This window comes from Sander lucioperca, chromosome 17, assembly GCF_008315115.2.
Source record: "Sander lucioperca isolate FBNREF2018 chromosome 17, SLUC_FBN_1.2, whole genome shotgun sequence".
Classification (NCBI taxonomy): domain Eukaryota; kingdom Metazoa; phylum Chordata; class Actinopteri; order Perciformes; family Percidae; genus Sander; species Sander lucioperca.
In genome coordinates, this window is record NC_050189.1 from 28801842 (window position 1) to 28819848 (window position 18007).

Here is an 18007-nt window from a genome sequence, read left to right on the forward strand (position 1 = left end):
TAAAGGGAACTTTGATAATGAGCGCCTGGCTATTGCTAGACAAAGAATCCCATACCGACTTGGTCGGGTAGTTGACGAGTGGCTACTCGACAAAGGTAATAAAATCCCTTTAACTCCACTAATGATCTAACCGCCTAACCTACCGTTAACCACCACTCTGGAGGAGGTGCAGTGCCAACAGGGGTGAATGTGATTTGGCTCTTTAACAGAACTGTAGGTCCCCTATAACCCACCGCAGATTTAACATGCCATAATAATAATTGGCTGATATATCGTAACTCATTTCATTCAATGTTCCTTATCTCAATTGGTATCTGAAAACTAACCCAACATTATTGGAAGATACATTGTTGTTTTATCATATACTATTTGCCATCATTTTACAACCCCGCTTGCCCAGTTGTGGCAGTTCACTGTGTAATAATTGGCAACAACAATGGCGGTGTATAGTTTTCAATAATAATAACGCCATTCTCTAGCATTGGGGACCAATATCCAAAGCACCTTAAGCTGGGGCTGCATCTCTTCAGAGAATTAACCCCCAAATAACCCGACATAACCCCCTAATAACCTAACTACATGTAAATAGCCTATTGATTCCGTTTGCTTCTTTCCTGTGTCTTTTGTTGGCTGAATGTGAATTTCCTCATGAAAACCAACAACTCTTACTGGATTTCCAAGAAAAAAAAAAGAAAGAATCCCCCTCCATGAAAGTCACTAAAAGTTAAAGGGACTGTTGAAGTGTTTGTTCAGTAATCTATATTCATTTGCAGCATGTGGGCGCACATTTTGCACCCAACGTTGTGCATAACTAGTGCCAGAAGTGTCGAATGTGGTCCCATCAAAGTGGCGATCCTTTAACCCTTTGAGTGCCAAATGTCCCAACCTCTTTATCTTTGTCTTGTGCCGTGTGTTTGTGCTGCTGAAGGTGGTTGATTCTAAAAAAAAAAAAAAAATATATATATATATATATATATAAAAATCAGAAAGACAGCTAAATAGAGCCGAGTCTTAAAATAGTTTCTGCGATGCAGTGAAAGCATTGCAGACATACATGTATAGTCTGGTAGTTTAAACAAGAGCACATACAGTAGCATTTAGCAGAACAAACCCCACAGTATAGGATGAGAATCCATCTAAACGGATGGTTTTGGTGTAGATGATCAGAATGTCCAAAGCTCTCAGTCTTGACGGTACGGTTTGCATTATCTTTTCTCTTTCCATAAGAGATGTATTGAGATTATCAGGCATTTAGAGCTTCGAGCTTTAGCCAATCGTTTTTCAAAACGGCATTGTGAACCATAACACACGTGGTGATGAATTCAGAAGATAAAGTCTGTCTCTGAGAGCAAAATTAAGTATTCATGCGTCAGACAAACAAGATGAATGAAGTGCCTGCATATTTATTTCATGGAAACAAAACAATCCTTGCATTCATCTCTACTCTCCTCCGGTACGTCGGGGGATTGCACTTCTTGCTGAGGGTAGTTAAGACACAAATAGGAATCAGAAAAGGCTCGGGCCATGAAAGTTGAATGAATAAATGGATCAATAAAAAATGACTCATCCACTTACAAAATAATTTGTGCATATCATGAAAGTCTAAAGAGAACAAGCTTGAAAAGGAATGCATTATTCTCTTTCTTGTATCATTTGAAAAGAGTCTGCGTCCAATCATTTAGATGAGAGCATTAAGAAAGCAGGAAGACCCCCCCCCCCACCCCCCATCAAACCTCGAGCGAGGACTTTGATCAGGGTGTTTTTTTTTTTTTTGTTTTTTTTTAGAAGTTCATTTTCAATTGGATTCGTTAAAGAAATGTCAAACACACGTCCTGGACTGAAGAGGCACAGTGGTTTTGGAAATTTGTAAGATACCGTTTGCACACAAGACATGTTAGTCTAGATTACAAGAAGGATTAGCGGACATTTCCGAGCTCAAAGGGTTAAAGCCGTTTGTTGCTTTGATAAGGAAGCGGCTAGAACTTAAAGCTAAGAAAACCTCTAAACAGAATCTAACCACCTAACAGCAAATCAAATGCCACCCACACTAACCACTGAGGGTTTCTCTCACGACTTTCCACTGGCAAATTGAAACCATTCGGGACACCTTTTCCAGCTTTGCCCTGCTGGAGACAAATTCAGAGAGCCCTCAGTTATAACCTTGTTATAAATTACGTTTAACATTTGAACGCAATTGGACCTGGATGTCAGTATTTGGAAGAACTTGGACAGGTCGCGGCGATCACTTGGGACAAAAACGAATTAAAAAAACCAAAAAGCTAACTTAAGTTCTAACTTTTTACTAAAAGAAACAAATGTCCACCTGGCATCTTCCTCCCCTTTTCTCTACGCCATTGCAAAACTCAGAGGGTTAAAACAAAAGCAAACAACTGAACGCCAAATTCAAAAATGAATGAACGCATCTGCTGTGGATCATTTCAACAAAACGTGTTTGAAATTGAGGTCCCTTTAACATTTATTGTTTTCACCACTAAGGAACGTGTTTTGAATGTAGTGTTTTGTATGTCATTTGCTACGCAGGGTGAAGGGTGTACAGCGTGTGGACATTTGAACGAGTCGTGGGGTAAACAGCCTGGGCCATTCATCCTGTAATAGATGTCCAGTAATAGTCCAGGCTGTGTTACCAATGTGGAGTTTTTGGTCTCCAATATGTGTTGATTTTGATTACACGAAGGGCTCAAAGGGTCTTCACCAGAGTGCACAAAACAATCAGCCCCACGGATCCTCTCTCCTTCGATGTTCCATCAGTTCTGTCAGATCCAATGAGCGTGGAAAAGCTCCACATCTCTCAGGCAGATCTCATTGGTACTCACAATAATGTTCATGTGTGGACAGGAACGGAATAGGAGCAGTAATCACCTCTGACAAATCTGTGTTTTAGTCACACTGGGATATAATGGAAGTCATTGGAGCCGAGCTGTGCCGTGGCACCGCGCTGTCCCGCTGCGTCTCATTCCGAAAGCCCTCATTCCATCGCGGCTACCGCGTGTGAGGCAGATCAGAACGAGCATCTCTGCCTGACTCTGTGCCCGCTGACTAAATCCAAAACGGCAGCCATTACAGGGACCCAATGGAGGGGAAAAATCAGTGTGCCAAAAGTTTTCAACAGCTCTATCCGAGCCAAAACTTGCATCCCCTTTTTTCCTTACGTCTTTCTCTCGCCTTGATGGATCTGTCATCGCAGGTTTTCTGTTCCGCTCCTGCCCTTCCTTCCCCTCTCTCTCCTTTACTCCTTTTTTTCTTTATTTTCCCTTGACCGTCAACGCCAGCCCTCACTAAAAACTTGGCAAGCATTTCTCTACATCAGTGCGCCCTGTTTCTTCAGAAACAACATTAATGTGTTGCTGCTTCCTGATCTCATCAGGGAGCTCCGCTAAAAAAAAAAAAAGAAGATTACAAATAACGCAACAATGAGTTCCCCTTAGTTGTTCCCTTTAGCAGATGAGCAAGGAAGCCAATAAAGCTCCCCGAAGAATCATAGCTTTATATCTTCTTCCTCTGGAGCTCTCCAGAAGCATGACGATCCATACTACAACACGGGGTCTCTGTGCCCTAAAAGCTGTAGCAGAGCCAGAGAAGCAGGTTTAATGTTCAGTGTTTAATGGTCTGCTGTGAGCTCCCCTCTTCCCTAATCAAAGGCAATCAAGTCCTCCACTTGGTGTGAGGCCAGAGCCCAAATCAACATCTCTAGGCCAGGCATTGGTCCAGATCTGCTATTCCTGATCCCAGCTTGATTTCAGAGATTCTCTCTCTCGCATCGGGCCGCAGTTGACTGAGAGTAAATCCGTCTGAGTCTGTCTTTCAGCAAACCCCCATGGGGAGCTTTGTATCCCGCTGAGTTACTATCTTGTTCTCATTTGATCTCGATGCACTATTATGGCCATATTTAAGGGAAGTAAGGGGGGAAATTGTATGAATTTTGAACGTGCTTGCTCACGAGTAGAAAAGCGGCTGCTGCAATAAAGGAGCCTCTGAAAAAAGAAGAGACACTTTGCTGTTATTTCATGGTCCCCTACCATGAAATGGCCTAAAAACAGCACAGTCACAGCTGGAGTGAATAAAAAGAGAGACGATTGTTCCCAGCTAACCAGCGTGCTATCTCTCTCTGTGACTCTGCCTCGACAGTGTCGCCTTCTTAAGATCTCTGTGCAGATATAGGATCAGAGATAGAGCCCCATCTGATTAAATCCAATCTACTGTTTGTAGAGTCCTGTAGAGCAGATCCACCGTCTCGGCAGCGCCCTCGGCTGCCTTTAAGGACCTCAGGGTGCCATGCTGCCTCGCAAGGCTTTCAGTCTGGCTTCATGCTCTATCTCCATTGTCAAACACAATTAATTCATAGTGTTCTACCCAAAGCAGCCCAACTTCTCTCAAAATCAAAATGCTCTTAATTACCAAAGAGAGCCTTGCGCCGAGGAGATAACTTGGGAACAATTCATAATCGACTTTGTCAGCATCCCACCCCCGCCCCCATTCTGCTCCAGTCTCCTTCGACTTTCTCCCGCCTTATTCTTTTTGTCTTTTTTCTGTAGAGAAGAAAATGGAAAATAGGGGGAGTTCTTGTTTGTTGATACGGATACTCGAAATTCTACAGGCGCATGGAGGATTTGTGAACACAAACCCACAAAGACTGTGCGTGCAAACAGTCCCAACTTTCAGTTCCGCACATCACAAAGCAGTGGATTGACTGGGGTGAATTCTGGGCCGTCCCTCCCACCCTGCAGCTCAGCTAAGAGAGAACATTTGAGATAGAAGCTCCTTTGCAACCATATGGCATCCCTCCTCTCTGTGAGATAACAAGAGTAGGAGGAGGATGAGAGAGGCGTGATGACGACGGTGGAGCGAGAGAGACACTGCTCTCTCTCCAGCTGCAGTCCTGTTCACATATCCTTCCACTGGGGATGGGTACACTTAGATCATCCTCCCCATCTCCCCCCTCCCTTCCGACAATCGCCTCCTCCAGGTCAGCTGCTCAGAGCCAGTACCAAGCCCCCCTGTCCCCTCCCATCCTTTCCACCTCCATTCTGGGGGTTGTAGCAGACACACAGCCATTATCCCACAGCCTCTGACAAGCAATCTGTGCATTAGCCCGTCGAGCGTGGCCCAAGCCCAGCCCACTCCCCTAGCTAGTAATTACCGGCCATAACTCATCTATGTTTTGAAAAAAAAAGTCAAGCAGGATGGCGCGTCGATGTAGAGCCGCAACCGGAAAACTTGCTATACCTGCTCACTAGGGCAGTTTACTTTTGGCTGAAGAATTGTTAAGTAACTGACATCAAGACAAGATGTGATGCAACCTGCACCCAATGGATACAACCTCTGTGGTCTTTCATTAGAAAAATCATCAGGCACACTTTTGCATTACCTACAGAAACGCACCGTCCGGTTTATTGCATCTTTCATCTTCTTCACCTTTCTGTCTGCCAGGATAACATTGCTCTCACCAAAGGAATTGCTCGGATCTGGGAACATTGGCACCATTGGGTCGAAGTCCGACTGAGCAAGAAAGCCCCTAGTCTAGATTATCTAACTTTATTCGCAGATAAAACCTTAAGTGAGCACACCTTAATTGCGGGTAATGATCTCGCATTACCCACTGGAAGCCATTGCCATCCCTTCTCTCTTTTTCTTACCATCTTACTCCCGTGTGTTACTGTACGTCTTTCTCTTCCTCAGCCACCGTCTTTAACTGCATGATTCCTCTTGTTCTTTTTATCAGGCCTGTCATCCGCTCCCTCCGTCCCTCCCTCCATGCCCTCGCTCCGTCTCTTTGACATTCTGTCCTCACGCAGGCTCGCTCTTTCTCTGCCCCACTCGTCTGTCATCCTCCCTTGCCCCTGTCATCTCTCATGTCCCCATTCTCTCAGTCCCTGTCCAACCTCTACTTTCCTCTCTCTCATGCATTCAATAACTCAGGAGCTGCCCAACGGCCAGTTCCAAATGAAGTAAATGCCATGCTACAGATCAGTTTCTTTAATAGTGATGATTTACTGTTTATCTGAATGCTTCTCAGTGGCCTCCTCTGCAGCTGCTAGGCTATGAGCCACTAAGCCCCCCCCCAGGGTACTGTGTTTTCCCAGGAGCAAAGCTTTACCACGCTGCAGCACGTCTCAAGCAGCGTTTCTAGTCCTACAGGGAGGCTCCACACACCTAGAAGAAACAACATATGTTAGACTGCTCAGTCCTCCTCAGGCCGCCCCTCCACTTCTTCTTCTTCTTCTTTTGCTTTGCATGTTTCTATGCATATCCCTTCATCATCCAGAGTTATTTTTACTCCACTTTGTTGTGACAAATTCGAGGGGCACTGTGTGCTACTTTGTGCATTTCATATTCCCCCTATGGACTTTATATAGGATACTATATGGCTTTAAATAAAGTAAGAGTTAAGAGGAGGATGTACAGAGCAAAAAGAAGAAAATAAGTAATCTCTCTAACCTCTCAGATTTATCTCTGAGGATGGACGGATAGATAGATAGATAGATAGATAGATAGATAGATAGATGGATGGATGGATGGATGGATGGATGGATGGATGGATGGATGGATGGATGGATGGATGGATGGATGGATGGATGGATGGATGGATGGATAGATAGATGGATGGGTAGATGGATGGATGGATGGATGGATGGATAGATGGATGGATAGATGGATGGATGGATGGATAGATGAATAGATAGATGGATAGATGGATAGATAGATGGATAGATGGATAGATAGATGGATGGATAGATGGATGGATAGATGGATGGATGGATAAATGGATGGATACATAGATGGATAGATGGAAGACAAAGATTCCCATCATCTTCGGCTATACTTGTGTTCACTGCTAATTAGCATGTTAACACACTGAACTAAGATTGTGAACATAGTAAACATTTGAACAGCTAATCATCAGCCTGTTAGCATCGTCATTGGTGACGTTAGCATTTAGCTCGAAGCACAGCTATGCCTAAGTGCAGCCTCTCAGAGCAGCTAGCATGGCTGTTAGTTTAAATGTGCAGAACAATGACAGCCTTGCAAATAATGCAGCTTTTTTATTATTATTATTATGCTTTGTCATCCATTTCATACACAGAGTACCTGAATATGTTTGAATCATCCAATCCCAAGCCTCTTCCCATTAAATGCTTATAATGTCACTATAAGAGCCCCGGGGAGAGAGACGAGGCAGCAGCCACCCAATCCCCCCCAAACTGGTCCTATAGACCCTCATCAATTTGCCAACCCCATGTGCTGTCAAAACACACATACAGACACACACAAGGGAATGGCGTATGTAAATAAATGTTGCGCAAATACACACTACTTGAAAAGGCCAAATATCACACACATAAAGGTCATTTCACTGACATATTTCATAAGTTATTATATACACGCACACACACCCTCTCCTCCGCAGCGCCGCCACATCCAGCTCTGTCATATTAGGCGCTGGGATTGCTTGTCATGCAGAGGCTTCTGGTTCTACCCTACCCAGTCCTCCATCCCCACCCCACCCCCCCACTCCTGCCCGTCGCCCAAATTGGCTCTAAAACCACATGTCACTTTTGATTTGACCCGGCAGACCCTGAAACAATAACTTCATCAAGCCCTGTTAGAGTCTCATCCTGGCCAGACAGCTCCAAAGAAACAAACACTGATTTCCCTTCATCTAGTCTAGAGGGCACCTTTCTTCTTCCTTTTTTTCGCTCCGTCTCAGACGGGATGAACGCACAAATGGCCATCACAGCGCTCTCCTGCGCTCCAGGCTCCAGGGGATTTTTGTCAACGAAGGAGGACTTTGTGGCACGCTGCAGTTGCCATGTAGTATTATGCAGTATTATATAGGTCACCCAACGGATTCTTGGACACCAACTTTCGAACTAACCCCCCCCCCCCCTACTCTGCATCATAATCATAAGCCGCTTGTCAATATGCCTTACTTATGCCTGTGTCACTGGCTCACAGTGTAACTGTGACACCAATACTCCCCAGGAGTAAACCGCCCCGTCTGAACAGATCATCTTTGGACTTGGAGTTGCTGCTCACACACACACACACACACACACGGAGAGTCTTGCATTTTTAAAGGAACTTGAGCAGTTTGGTAAAGCAAGAGGACGGTTAACAATCGGGAATACAGATGTGACGATGTGTGTCCTCAACGCCTCTGCATTCAACGAGCCTTTACTGGAGAGTGGGGGCCGACTGGGGCTGCTTGAAATGGGAGACCCTCTGGGTAGACGTGTGGCTGTGTGTGCATGTGTCCTCTTGACAAGGACACTGGAAGAGTGAAACGGGGGGGGAGGGGGGACTGAGACTGTTCATGTGATCTTTTGTGATGTTTCAAGGTTCCCTGTATGTACACACGCATGGTAATTCTCCTGTATTTTCCTCGCTGATGTCCACAATTTGACAATCTGTCCCTCACCATGCTTTCCCATTCCCTTTTTCCCCCATTATCACTCCCACACCAAACATGCTTAGTAATGAGATAATAGAGTGCGACTCAGCCATTATGTCAACAGTGCATATGCTAGACATTAAGTCTCATCGTTATGAAGTTACGGGACGGGAGCCGGGTCCCTTGTGGGCCCCTAGTGGGCCTAATGATCTGATAATGGGATGACACATTTAATGGCCCATCTCGGTGGAATAGATGTATCTCTCCAGCACTTAAAACTTACAGATTCACATACACTGAACATGTGGTTTTACACCCACACACACACGCATGTGCATTAATCGACATTATTTGTCTGATAGCCCCACCCACCTGGGTGTTACACACATGTCCGAACGAGTGCACCCATATAGACGGACGGTTAATCATAATTACAGTGATGAAGTACCCTTTCATCTCTTTTAATTGAAAACAAATGGGACCCAGGCCCGTCCCTAGTGTCTCCACGCTGATGAGTAGAAGGCTGTCTTTACCGGGCCGCAATCCCACAGGGAAAACAATAGCAACGTTCAAAAGATATCCCGAGGATTCATTCGTCATCAGTAAACACAACTAAATGCAAAGAAGCCAGTTTCAGGAAAAAGACATATGATAACGATACAACTTTATTGTCAATTTACACTGAAATTCATATGCGTTCCTGAGCAGCTGCGCTCAAAAAGAGAGAGAGAAAAAAATACAGTTAGACAACAATATACACAACAGTATAGTACAAAGATGAAAACGTATCGACAGCCACGGCAAAGAAACATGTTTCATGATGTTCTCGGATCCAGATCTTAATCGGCAGCATAGCGATTCGGATTTAGCAACAGCATAGACTGATGTTCTTAAGCCTGTTAGAAGGCAAAGGTTGGTATTCATAATTTCAAACATGCATGGAGTTAGAAGAGATGCTGTTGGCAAGTCTGCACGAGGTGCGGACATGCGCAGCCGTAGTCCAAACTGCATACACACTCCCATCAGGCCAGAGGGGTCTCTCGTTTCTGTGGTCCGTACCACGCCGTCTCTAGAGTCTGTGTTTTGCTCTCAGATGCACACATTAGTGTAGTATCCCTTTCACAAACAAACACGCTCCCTCTTTCCTTACACCGATTGATTTATCCATAAAATCTCCTTGCCTTCTCCCATCTTTCTCCTCTGAGTAATTACCTCATCGGGTCTGTTTTTAACCCACTTCCTTCCAACAGTATCCCGCAATAATACTCCCCTCCCCTCTCCATCTTCTCTCATATCCACATGACTCATAACAGGGGTCCAAGAGGTGGGATGTCCCCAAGGAGAGCCGGGGGATGCAAATGTGGGACAGAAAAATGAAAAATATAACCATCGGCTTAAGAAAATACAGGCAGAAAAACGACACCCGCGTTAGACCACTCCCACTCCAAACCCTTCACCACAAGTCCCGGTAGCACATTAGTATTGGACCCTGGTTAAATGGTCGACCTTCTCCTCCCTTCATGCATCCATCCATCCATCCAGATGAATGGTAATGACCACAGAGAGGGAGAGCCCCTGCTGAATTAAACATTTCCTTCCAATGAGGATCTTATTTTCCCGCTTTGGATAGCAGAGCGGAGCGACATTCTTTCCCCACTGGCAGAGGCACTTTATCATCGTGCGGCTCAGGTGCATCGCAGGTCAATGACACAGACCCAGCATTGTTCTAATATATTCCATCTCGGGGCAAATTAGATGCATTTCGCGGTGGACCTTCAGTCTCAGGGTCAAGCCGCAACTGCCCTCGCAATTTATACGACTGCCACATTCAGACGGCCTTTTCTGAGAAAGCGGCACGTCCCCATCCCCATAATGGCTGCAGCGGCAGCAAAACCAGGGTCCAATCTCCCTAAAGTGTTGCCCGGGAAATCCCATGTGATTGAAACAGTCCCTCTATGTCCCAGTTTTGTGCCCCTGTGTTACTTTGTGTTTCATGTGCAAGCTAACCCAGAGATCTTGACTGATTAGTATTCTTTGCCCTTTCTCTCTCTCTTTTCTTTCCCTCTGTCCATGGTTTCTCTCCTCCTCTTACCCACACTTCCTCTCTCTCTCTCTCTCTTCGTCATTTCTTCATCCTTCTTATCGCTCACGTCATCAGGTCGCCAGTTGACCATCTTCAACAGCCAGGCGTTCATCAAAATTGGTGGCGGTGGAGATAAGGGGCGCCACTTCCAGGGCCAGATATCGGGCCTGTACTACAACGGCCTGCAGGTGCTCAAACTGGCGGCCGAGGGCGACCCCAACGTCCAGACCCAGGGTAACCTGCGGCTGGTGGGCGACGTGCCCTCGGTCCTCACTACCGACACCACCTCCACCACCCCGCTGGCCGACATGTCCACCACGATCATGGAGACAACCACCACCATGGCCACGACCACCACCCGCAAACAGCGCTCGCCCACCATGAGGGACAGTGTCACGCAGGTGAGCAGTGACGAGTTTGGGATCGGAGCGGGTTTACACGACTCGTACCAAGAAGCCGAAACAAAACGCAGCTGAAAGAAGGCTGCCGTTGAGTCACTGAGCCCCGAATCTTTTAGGTTTTTAAAAGAACTTTGTGTCATTTTCCCTCAGTCTCTGAATGAATCCGGCAAATCAATGGAGCAAAAGTTCTATTACTGCGGGAATATCGCACATTCGTTCTCTGAAAATAGGTTTTTAAGATCAGTAATGCTGTCTATGCCAAATTTCTCCCCTGCTTATGTTACGTAACTTGACAATAGTAACCTCTGACAATTTTTGCCTCTGTTTAGGTGGCAGAAGTGAAAAGTAGTCATCCTCAACATTGGTTGTGTTCTGGTTTAAAAATGATGAAGATACAAAATAGGATGTAGGATGGTTCTTGTTCTTGGCAACTATGATGTTTTCCCAAATAATGTACAGACTTTTAGGCATTCTCTTATTAAAAAAAAAGGCTTGAAAAATAGTTAATGGAGCATGCTGGACCATCCCTAGGTTTGGCCTGAGCCACAAATGTTTGCAACATCTGCCTCTGCCCTTGCACTGAGCTTGGGAGACTTTTTAATTGGCTTGCAAAATTTGTGCTGAAAACAATATTTGAATGATTAAACAGCGTGGCCACGTAACCCCCGGATGACACATTTCAAAAGAAATCCTACGTCAATCCTACCGCAAGGTCAACAGCGCCGTGTTTTGCGTGGGCCTCGTCCCTTAGCCTTTCAGCCACATTCAGATGTTCAAACAGCCGCCAGCCTGAGAGGGAGTCACGTCGCCGCTTTATCTAGCTCGTCCTATTAGACCAATCAACGCTGCAATTTTGATTTGCGCTAAGACGATTTGGCTGACTAAACCACGCAGACGTGGGCGGCTGCTGGAAATTACAGCACATCCAGCCAGATCAACAAAGGCTGGAGGTGGGCAAGGAACATAATGAGAAGGAAACCCTGCGGCAGCAAAAGCACAACAACTCAGGGTGCCATAAACTTATATTTATACCCTCACACGCATGCGACAGGCTATGATTAACAGTTTGACAATTATCCCTGTGTACCAAGGCCAGCCGTCGCCATCATGGTAAGTAAGAATTAGCAAACAGTAGGGAAGATCTGTTGCCCACATACTGGGGGATGGAGGAAGCAGGTCATCCAGACCCACTACTCTCGTAAAGAGACCTAATAACAGGCTCTGTGTGTTCCGGCGGGGGGGGGTATGCTCTAGTTCACGGCCAGTATCATTAGCTACAAGCTGTGTGGTGTGCAAAAAGACCTTGCTGCATGGCATTTTAAAGTACGTGTGAATCAGATAAATGGAAAATATGAAAGCTTTTTCTTCCATGTCTACGCCGGATGTACATTATGTCAGCTATTTCAATGTCATCGTATCACTTTGTACTGTAAATACCTGCAAAAGTTGCCCATCTCATACTTTAAGCTTCAAGAGTCCAAAAAACTTTTCTGATGTCGCAGGAAACACAGAGGTGCATTGCTCTCATTCCGTTGTGTTCATTAACGCTATTCATGTCCACGGAAGCTTATCTGAGATCAGACGGCAAGCCGCTCGCACTCGTCCCTGACATCCGCGATCAGCAGATTCGGAGTATATTTAGAACCAGCTCGCTCGTTGTCCCTTCATCATCATCTCAAACCTTGGCAGGATCTGTCTCATTTTGAGCGCCAATTAGAGTGAAGTCAAGGTGAGGCTGTTGATGGCACGAGTGCTTAATTCACATCACTTTGTATTGCAGACACCCAGTGCAAAGAATGTTGGGTTTTTTTTGCATTTACTCATCCATATTTGTTGTTTTTGCACATTTGGAAAATAGTCGCTTAATGACACCCTATCATTAAGAAGAGGATTAGGGCCACGTGTGAAAAATGTATTTGAGTTGTGAGTTTAAAGTCAGAATTCTGACTTTATTCTCAGAATTCTGACTTTACACACAGAGCTCTGACACTTTGGCTAAATTGAACGCGTAACGTATGCGGCCCGTTCGTTCGTGTATATTTTAACCGGCTACACCTGCTACACACGGCGTAGGATTGTGTGAGTCACGGGTGAGACGGAGAGCTCATCGCTGTGAAAACGTCAATCTACTGACAGCTGTTATCAGAGGACGCAGGTGAGGGAAACAAGAAAGAAAAACAGAAACTCTCTAAATAAGACTGCCAATACGCTCATTCACAGTCATTAAGTCGTTTCCTGTATATCGGTAGTTTAATTTAAAAGAAATAAAGACACTTTATGATCCATTTCTGTGTAAAAGGGCCCGCACACACCTTGCGTAAAAAATATAAATAGAAGACCGTAATATTTTTACGCTTGTAGAGGGGATCTCCGCGGAGCACACGCACCACTACGCCCCGCTCTCGTGTCCGGTGTAGCCAGTTTCATTGACTATAGTGGAAGCGTAGTGTTGGAGTAATGTGTAGTACGCGTGCAATGTAGCCGGCCCGTGAGATTGCGTCGGAAATCACATACTTGGCACTACGTACTCAATATGTACATATACTATCGTTCAAAATACTTTTGTCTTTTTATTTTTGGCTTTAGATTTTTATTTGTAGTAATGATAATTGAAGCGTTTTTGACGTTACAGAGTTGACCCGGTCGCTGTCAGTTTGTCTGTTATGAAAGTTGACGTCACTACCGCATTGCATTGTGGGATAATTATGCCAGTGTAGTGTTCAGGGTTTGCATACTGTAATATTTCACTGGAAATAGTATGCAATTCACGTACTATTAGTTTCATACTAAGATTTCGTGCTAACAAAAAATAAAAAAAATGTGCCTACTAAATAGCATGTTAGTATGGAATCCTGGATGCAACCTGACTTTTTTCCTCAGAATTCTGACTTTAAACTCAGAATTCTGACTTTAAACCCAGAACTCTGACTTTATTCTCAGAATTCTGACTTTAACAGATTAAATACATTTTTCACATTGGCCCTAATCCTCTTCCGTACACAGCAGTGCTCCTGGCGGTGGTCTTGTTCACAAATGTTTACCAAAGGCACGTTCTTTCAGTCGCGGTTGAGTCTGCCGTGTAATTACAAGACAGTGAGATTTTTTGGACTTAAAGGTCGGTCGGAGCTCCTTCACCAACAGCAACGTCTCCGGCACGCCCAGTTGGCATGACTTTTTTTAGATGAACGGTCCGTGGTTTAGTGTTTCTGCGTCTTCTCTCTACACATGAGATCAATGGAACCTGACTCTAAGATGTCACATGTAGCCATCTGCTCAGTTCAATATCATATCTCTGGACTCCAGACTTCTTGGCAGAAATATCCTTCCGTGTTCGGCATGTAAAGAGCTTTTACGGCGGCGCTCCTTGATGCGAAATTGGCAGCCATAGACGGGCCCCGTTTGATAAATTATCTGGAACTCTTTTAGTATAGCAGAGGGCTCTGAGTGTCGTCTGCTTCTCTGTTGTTACAAGCCCTAATGTGGGCTGTATTTGCTGACTGACGTTTATGTTGGGTCATAAAAAAAAAAAGCACCTTTAGAGTGCTTTTTATGGCTGAGAATCCATTTTTGTGTGCACATATTGTAACAGCTTCTCCTTTATTATTATTATTATTATTATTATGTACCTAGCTGAACATAGTGTAGATCGTCGCAATGGCCCAAAATAGAATTGAAAGCTATGGGCTTGAGAATGAATAGACATTACCGATGAGTCACTCATCCAGATAGTTTAACGGTCGAAGATGTTTTGCTGTGCGCACAATATAAAAGCATTATTGGGGCGTATAGCTGGCTACCACAGTCCTAATCATTCAGCCAGAAGGCCTCATCTGCTCCCCCTCGACGAAAAAAGAGAGAAAATAAAAGGGCAGAGAGTACACGCAGTTATAGTCGAGTCAAATTAAGCAAGAAAGTCCTGAAAGGTTAGGGATTACATCGATTTTGAACAGCTGTCAGAGTATGAAATCTTTTATATTTGCTCTTCTAAACACTCGGCGCCTGGTACGTCTGTCCTGGGAAGAGGCCTGCGGTGCATAGGGAGTGCTGTCATTTGTTTATGATTATGGCAGCGACAGCAGTTTGGCAGAAGTAGAAGGAAAAGAGGGGTGTTTAACACGAGCGGTGGTGTGTATGAGAGCTAAACAGACAAGCAGAAGCACGTCACATACTGAAACTCAAAACTCATACACAACTCAAAACCCAATCGCAACAGATATTCACTGTGAATGTCTCAAATTTGGTCAGCGTTTATGTTGCACTATGAGTAATAAGTTCTGCTTTGTAAATGGTCATTTTACAATAAAGTTGCTACTAAAATAGTAAGTAATGTCTTTTAATGCAACTCTGTTTTATAATGCGGCGTGTAGGTTCCAGAAGTGTTTCAATTCTTGCAGAAGAAATGTTCAATTTGTAGGTCTTGTTTTGTAGGTTCCTACGTGTAGATGATTTTATAAAATGTAAGGGCAGTGCCTGTTAGTAATCTTCCATTTAATGTTTGTCAGAGGTGGCTGTAGTTTCCATCCTGTCGGAAGCTGCAGCGGTTAATGTGGAAGCAGTTACAGTTTGTCATGTTGTTACAACACCAATCTCCTACATGCTTGTTACCATTTTCCTGGGCATTTTTTTTTTTTTTTTTTGTCGTCTCTTGTCAAATCCACCTACAAAGATCTGATTGTTATTTAAATCGAAGAAACTGACATTGCGAGAGCTATTTAAATCCCCATGAGATGCATCAGAGAGCTGGACATTGAGTCAGACGTCTGGAACCAAGACAGAGCCCACTTTTGCTTTTAATAACGCAGACACGAGTCTTTATTCAGGCACTGCTTTACATGCTTTAAATCCTGGTTATGTGGCTTCTCGGTGCAGTCTGGCTGTGGGTATGGTGGGTAACTCAATCAGTCTTAGGTCTGGCTAGTCCACACAGCATTTTCTGGATGGGAAAAAAACGTTCTCTGGTTCATTGGCATTTCTTTAAACCATTAAAAACATAAATAAATTATCTTAAAGACCATGATCTTTAAATCCAACAGGTACTGGAATAAGGACTGGAGATGTAGTGCATCCATTCATTCGTGTCCGATGTGATTGGTTTAAAGAAATGCCAATGAACTTCGGGCGGCGCTATGCTATGCTACACCCCGGCGCCTCTGCAAAATAGCCTCTGGAAGGAACTTGTTTTGGTGGAACACGTGTACGTTCAAAGGTTGTTTTAGTCATGTGACAGAAAACTCAGATTGGACAGATAGTCTAGCTAGCTGTCTGGATTTACCCTGCAGAGATCTGAGGAGCAGTTAACCATAGTCCTCAGAAATCCACCGGAGTTTAGAACCATTTTTACCTAATATAACCTGATATTGAATAGTAATTTTAAACTTTGCGCGGCTTATAGGAATAATATAGATTGATGTGTTTCAGTCAAAATACACTGTATGTTACAGGAAATGGATACAGGTACACTATCAGGTTACAGTGTGGATCATCTTCTTTTGCCCAAATGAAAAACCATATAGAGAAATATTAAAACTAGTGTAGAATAACTCAGTAATGTCTCTGAAGAAGAGAAATGAATGTTAATTTGCAGTTGCAGCTCCCACCAGTATCTTCACACTACAGAGGGGTCCCCAGCCATATTGTCAATATTAAGTAGGTCTGCGGTGGAAAAAGTGTTGGTGCTATAGGTTACAGCTTTAAACTGACAATACCTGATCTGCTGCAAAGTACATTTAAAATGAATCACTCATTGTCTGTTTAAAGGGATATTTTTCAAGTTTGTAATGCTCAAGTGGTGTTTGAGACTCTGTGTAATCCGGACGTAACTCAGTTCACATGGACAGCTCATGCAAATAACTTTAGTCTTGTGGAGAGAACCATCTGGAAGGGCTTTGAAACTCAACCTGCCATTCAAAAGAGCCTTTTCTTCATCCATTTCTGCTCAGGTAGCTTTGTTTCCGCTAGCCATCCACAACGTCGCTGCTGCATCGCTTCCTGATTTCCCAAACAACGGAGCGGCCCGAGGCCCAAATCACAGAAGTTAATCGCGCGTCCAAAAAAAGGAATTTGTTACCTCCTGTCATGGCGTTAATCTTGACAGCCCTAATACGTACATCTCAGTCATTTTCATTTGTGTAGTTAATAATCCATCATAGGGGGTCTGTGCTGTCATTTTGTGCTAGAGCAAACCTAGTAATAGCATTATAAATACTGCGACGGGCAAAACCAACAGGAACCATGGAGCTCTAATAAATATATCCCTAACACCCGCCAAGACACAGCGGAGACAGGCCAGGGTGGCGGAAAGCAAGCGAGCGGAAACACAAATTTCAATTTCTCCAAAAGCTCTGAGCTACCCGCCCCGCTGCAGCTTTGATCATAGTGGAATAATGTGCTTTGATGCTTAGAATAATAGATCTACCTTTTGATGTGTGTGTGTGTGTGTGTGTGGCCTGATTTTTCTCTTCCCTTCACCCCTTCCACGAAACAGTTGGAGTCATCACTTGTCTCGCTCTGACCCAAATTTGGAGTCAGGGTGTTATAAAACTAAGATCACAAGCAGCAGTCATGCTGCTACTGTCTTAAGATGAGAGCACCCCCAGGTGTTGGCGTCTGGACGGACGCGAGACGCTTTCAAGTCGTCTCCTTTGTGGATTCTCGGAAACTGATTAGAAAATTTCTGAGCGAGTCAAACTGGAGTTTGGAGCGACTCCTCCAGCATGTATCAGCGCACTGGGTTAGTGGTCCTCATGTGACACGTTTATTCTATCCAGTAAATTACACTCGGCGCTGACGTTGTGCGAATTGGGGTTTACAAGCGGTCAGAGACGTCGCACCAAATTACAACCGTTGGAGGCCGAAGCAGCCGTTTGACATTCAGTCAGCAAGACGGATTATGGCCGCAAACACGCTGCGCCGCCGCCAGTTATTGATGTCAGGGTCGCTCCATTCAAAGCAGTGCACGCTTTAATTGATTAATTTTGTGCTGTTTTCTATGGAGTAAGGAGAAAGGTGAGGGTGTACCGTGTAGACATGCAGCTGTGTGAGTCATGCAGTAAGGAGGACGAGCTGGGTCAAGAAAGACAGATTCCCGTTTCAGACAAAACACACCTCTTTAAT

At 44.5% G+C, this 18007-nt stretch overlaps 1 protein-coding gene across 1 annotated transcript in view; it reads left to right on the forward strand.

The window, feature by feature from the left end:
- The window catches only part of LOC118492919 (neurexin-1-beta-like), a 144727-nt gene that overhangs the window by 107350 nt on the left and 19370 nt on the right, over positions 1-18007 (forward strand). The window contains exons 3-4 of the mRNA XM_035993699.1: positions 6-95; positions 10569-10894. Coding sequence (XP_035849592.1) covers positions 6-95; positions 10569-10894 — 416 coding nt within the window. The remainder of the gene's footprint in view (positions 1-5; positions 96-10568; positions 10895-18007) is intronic.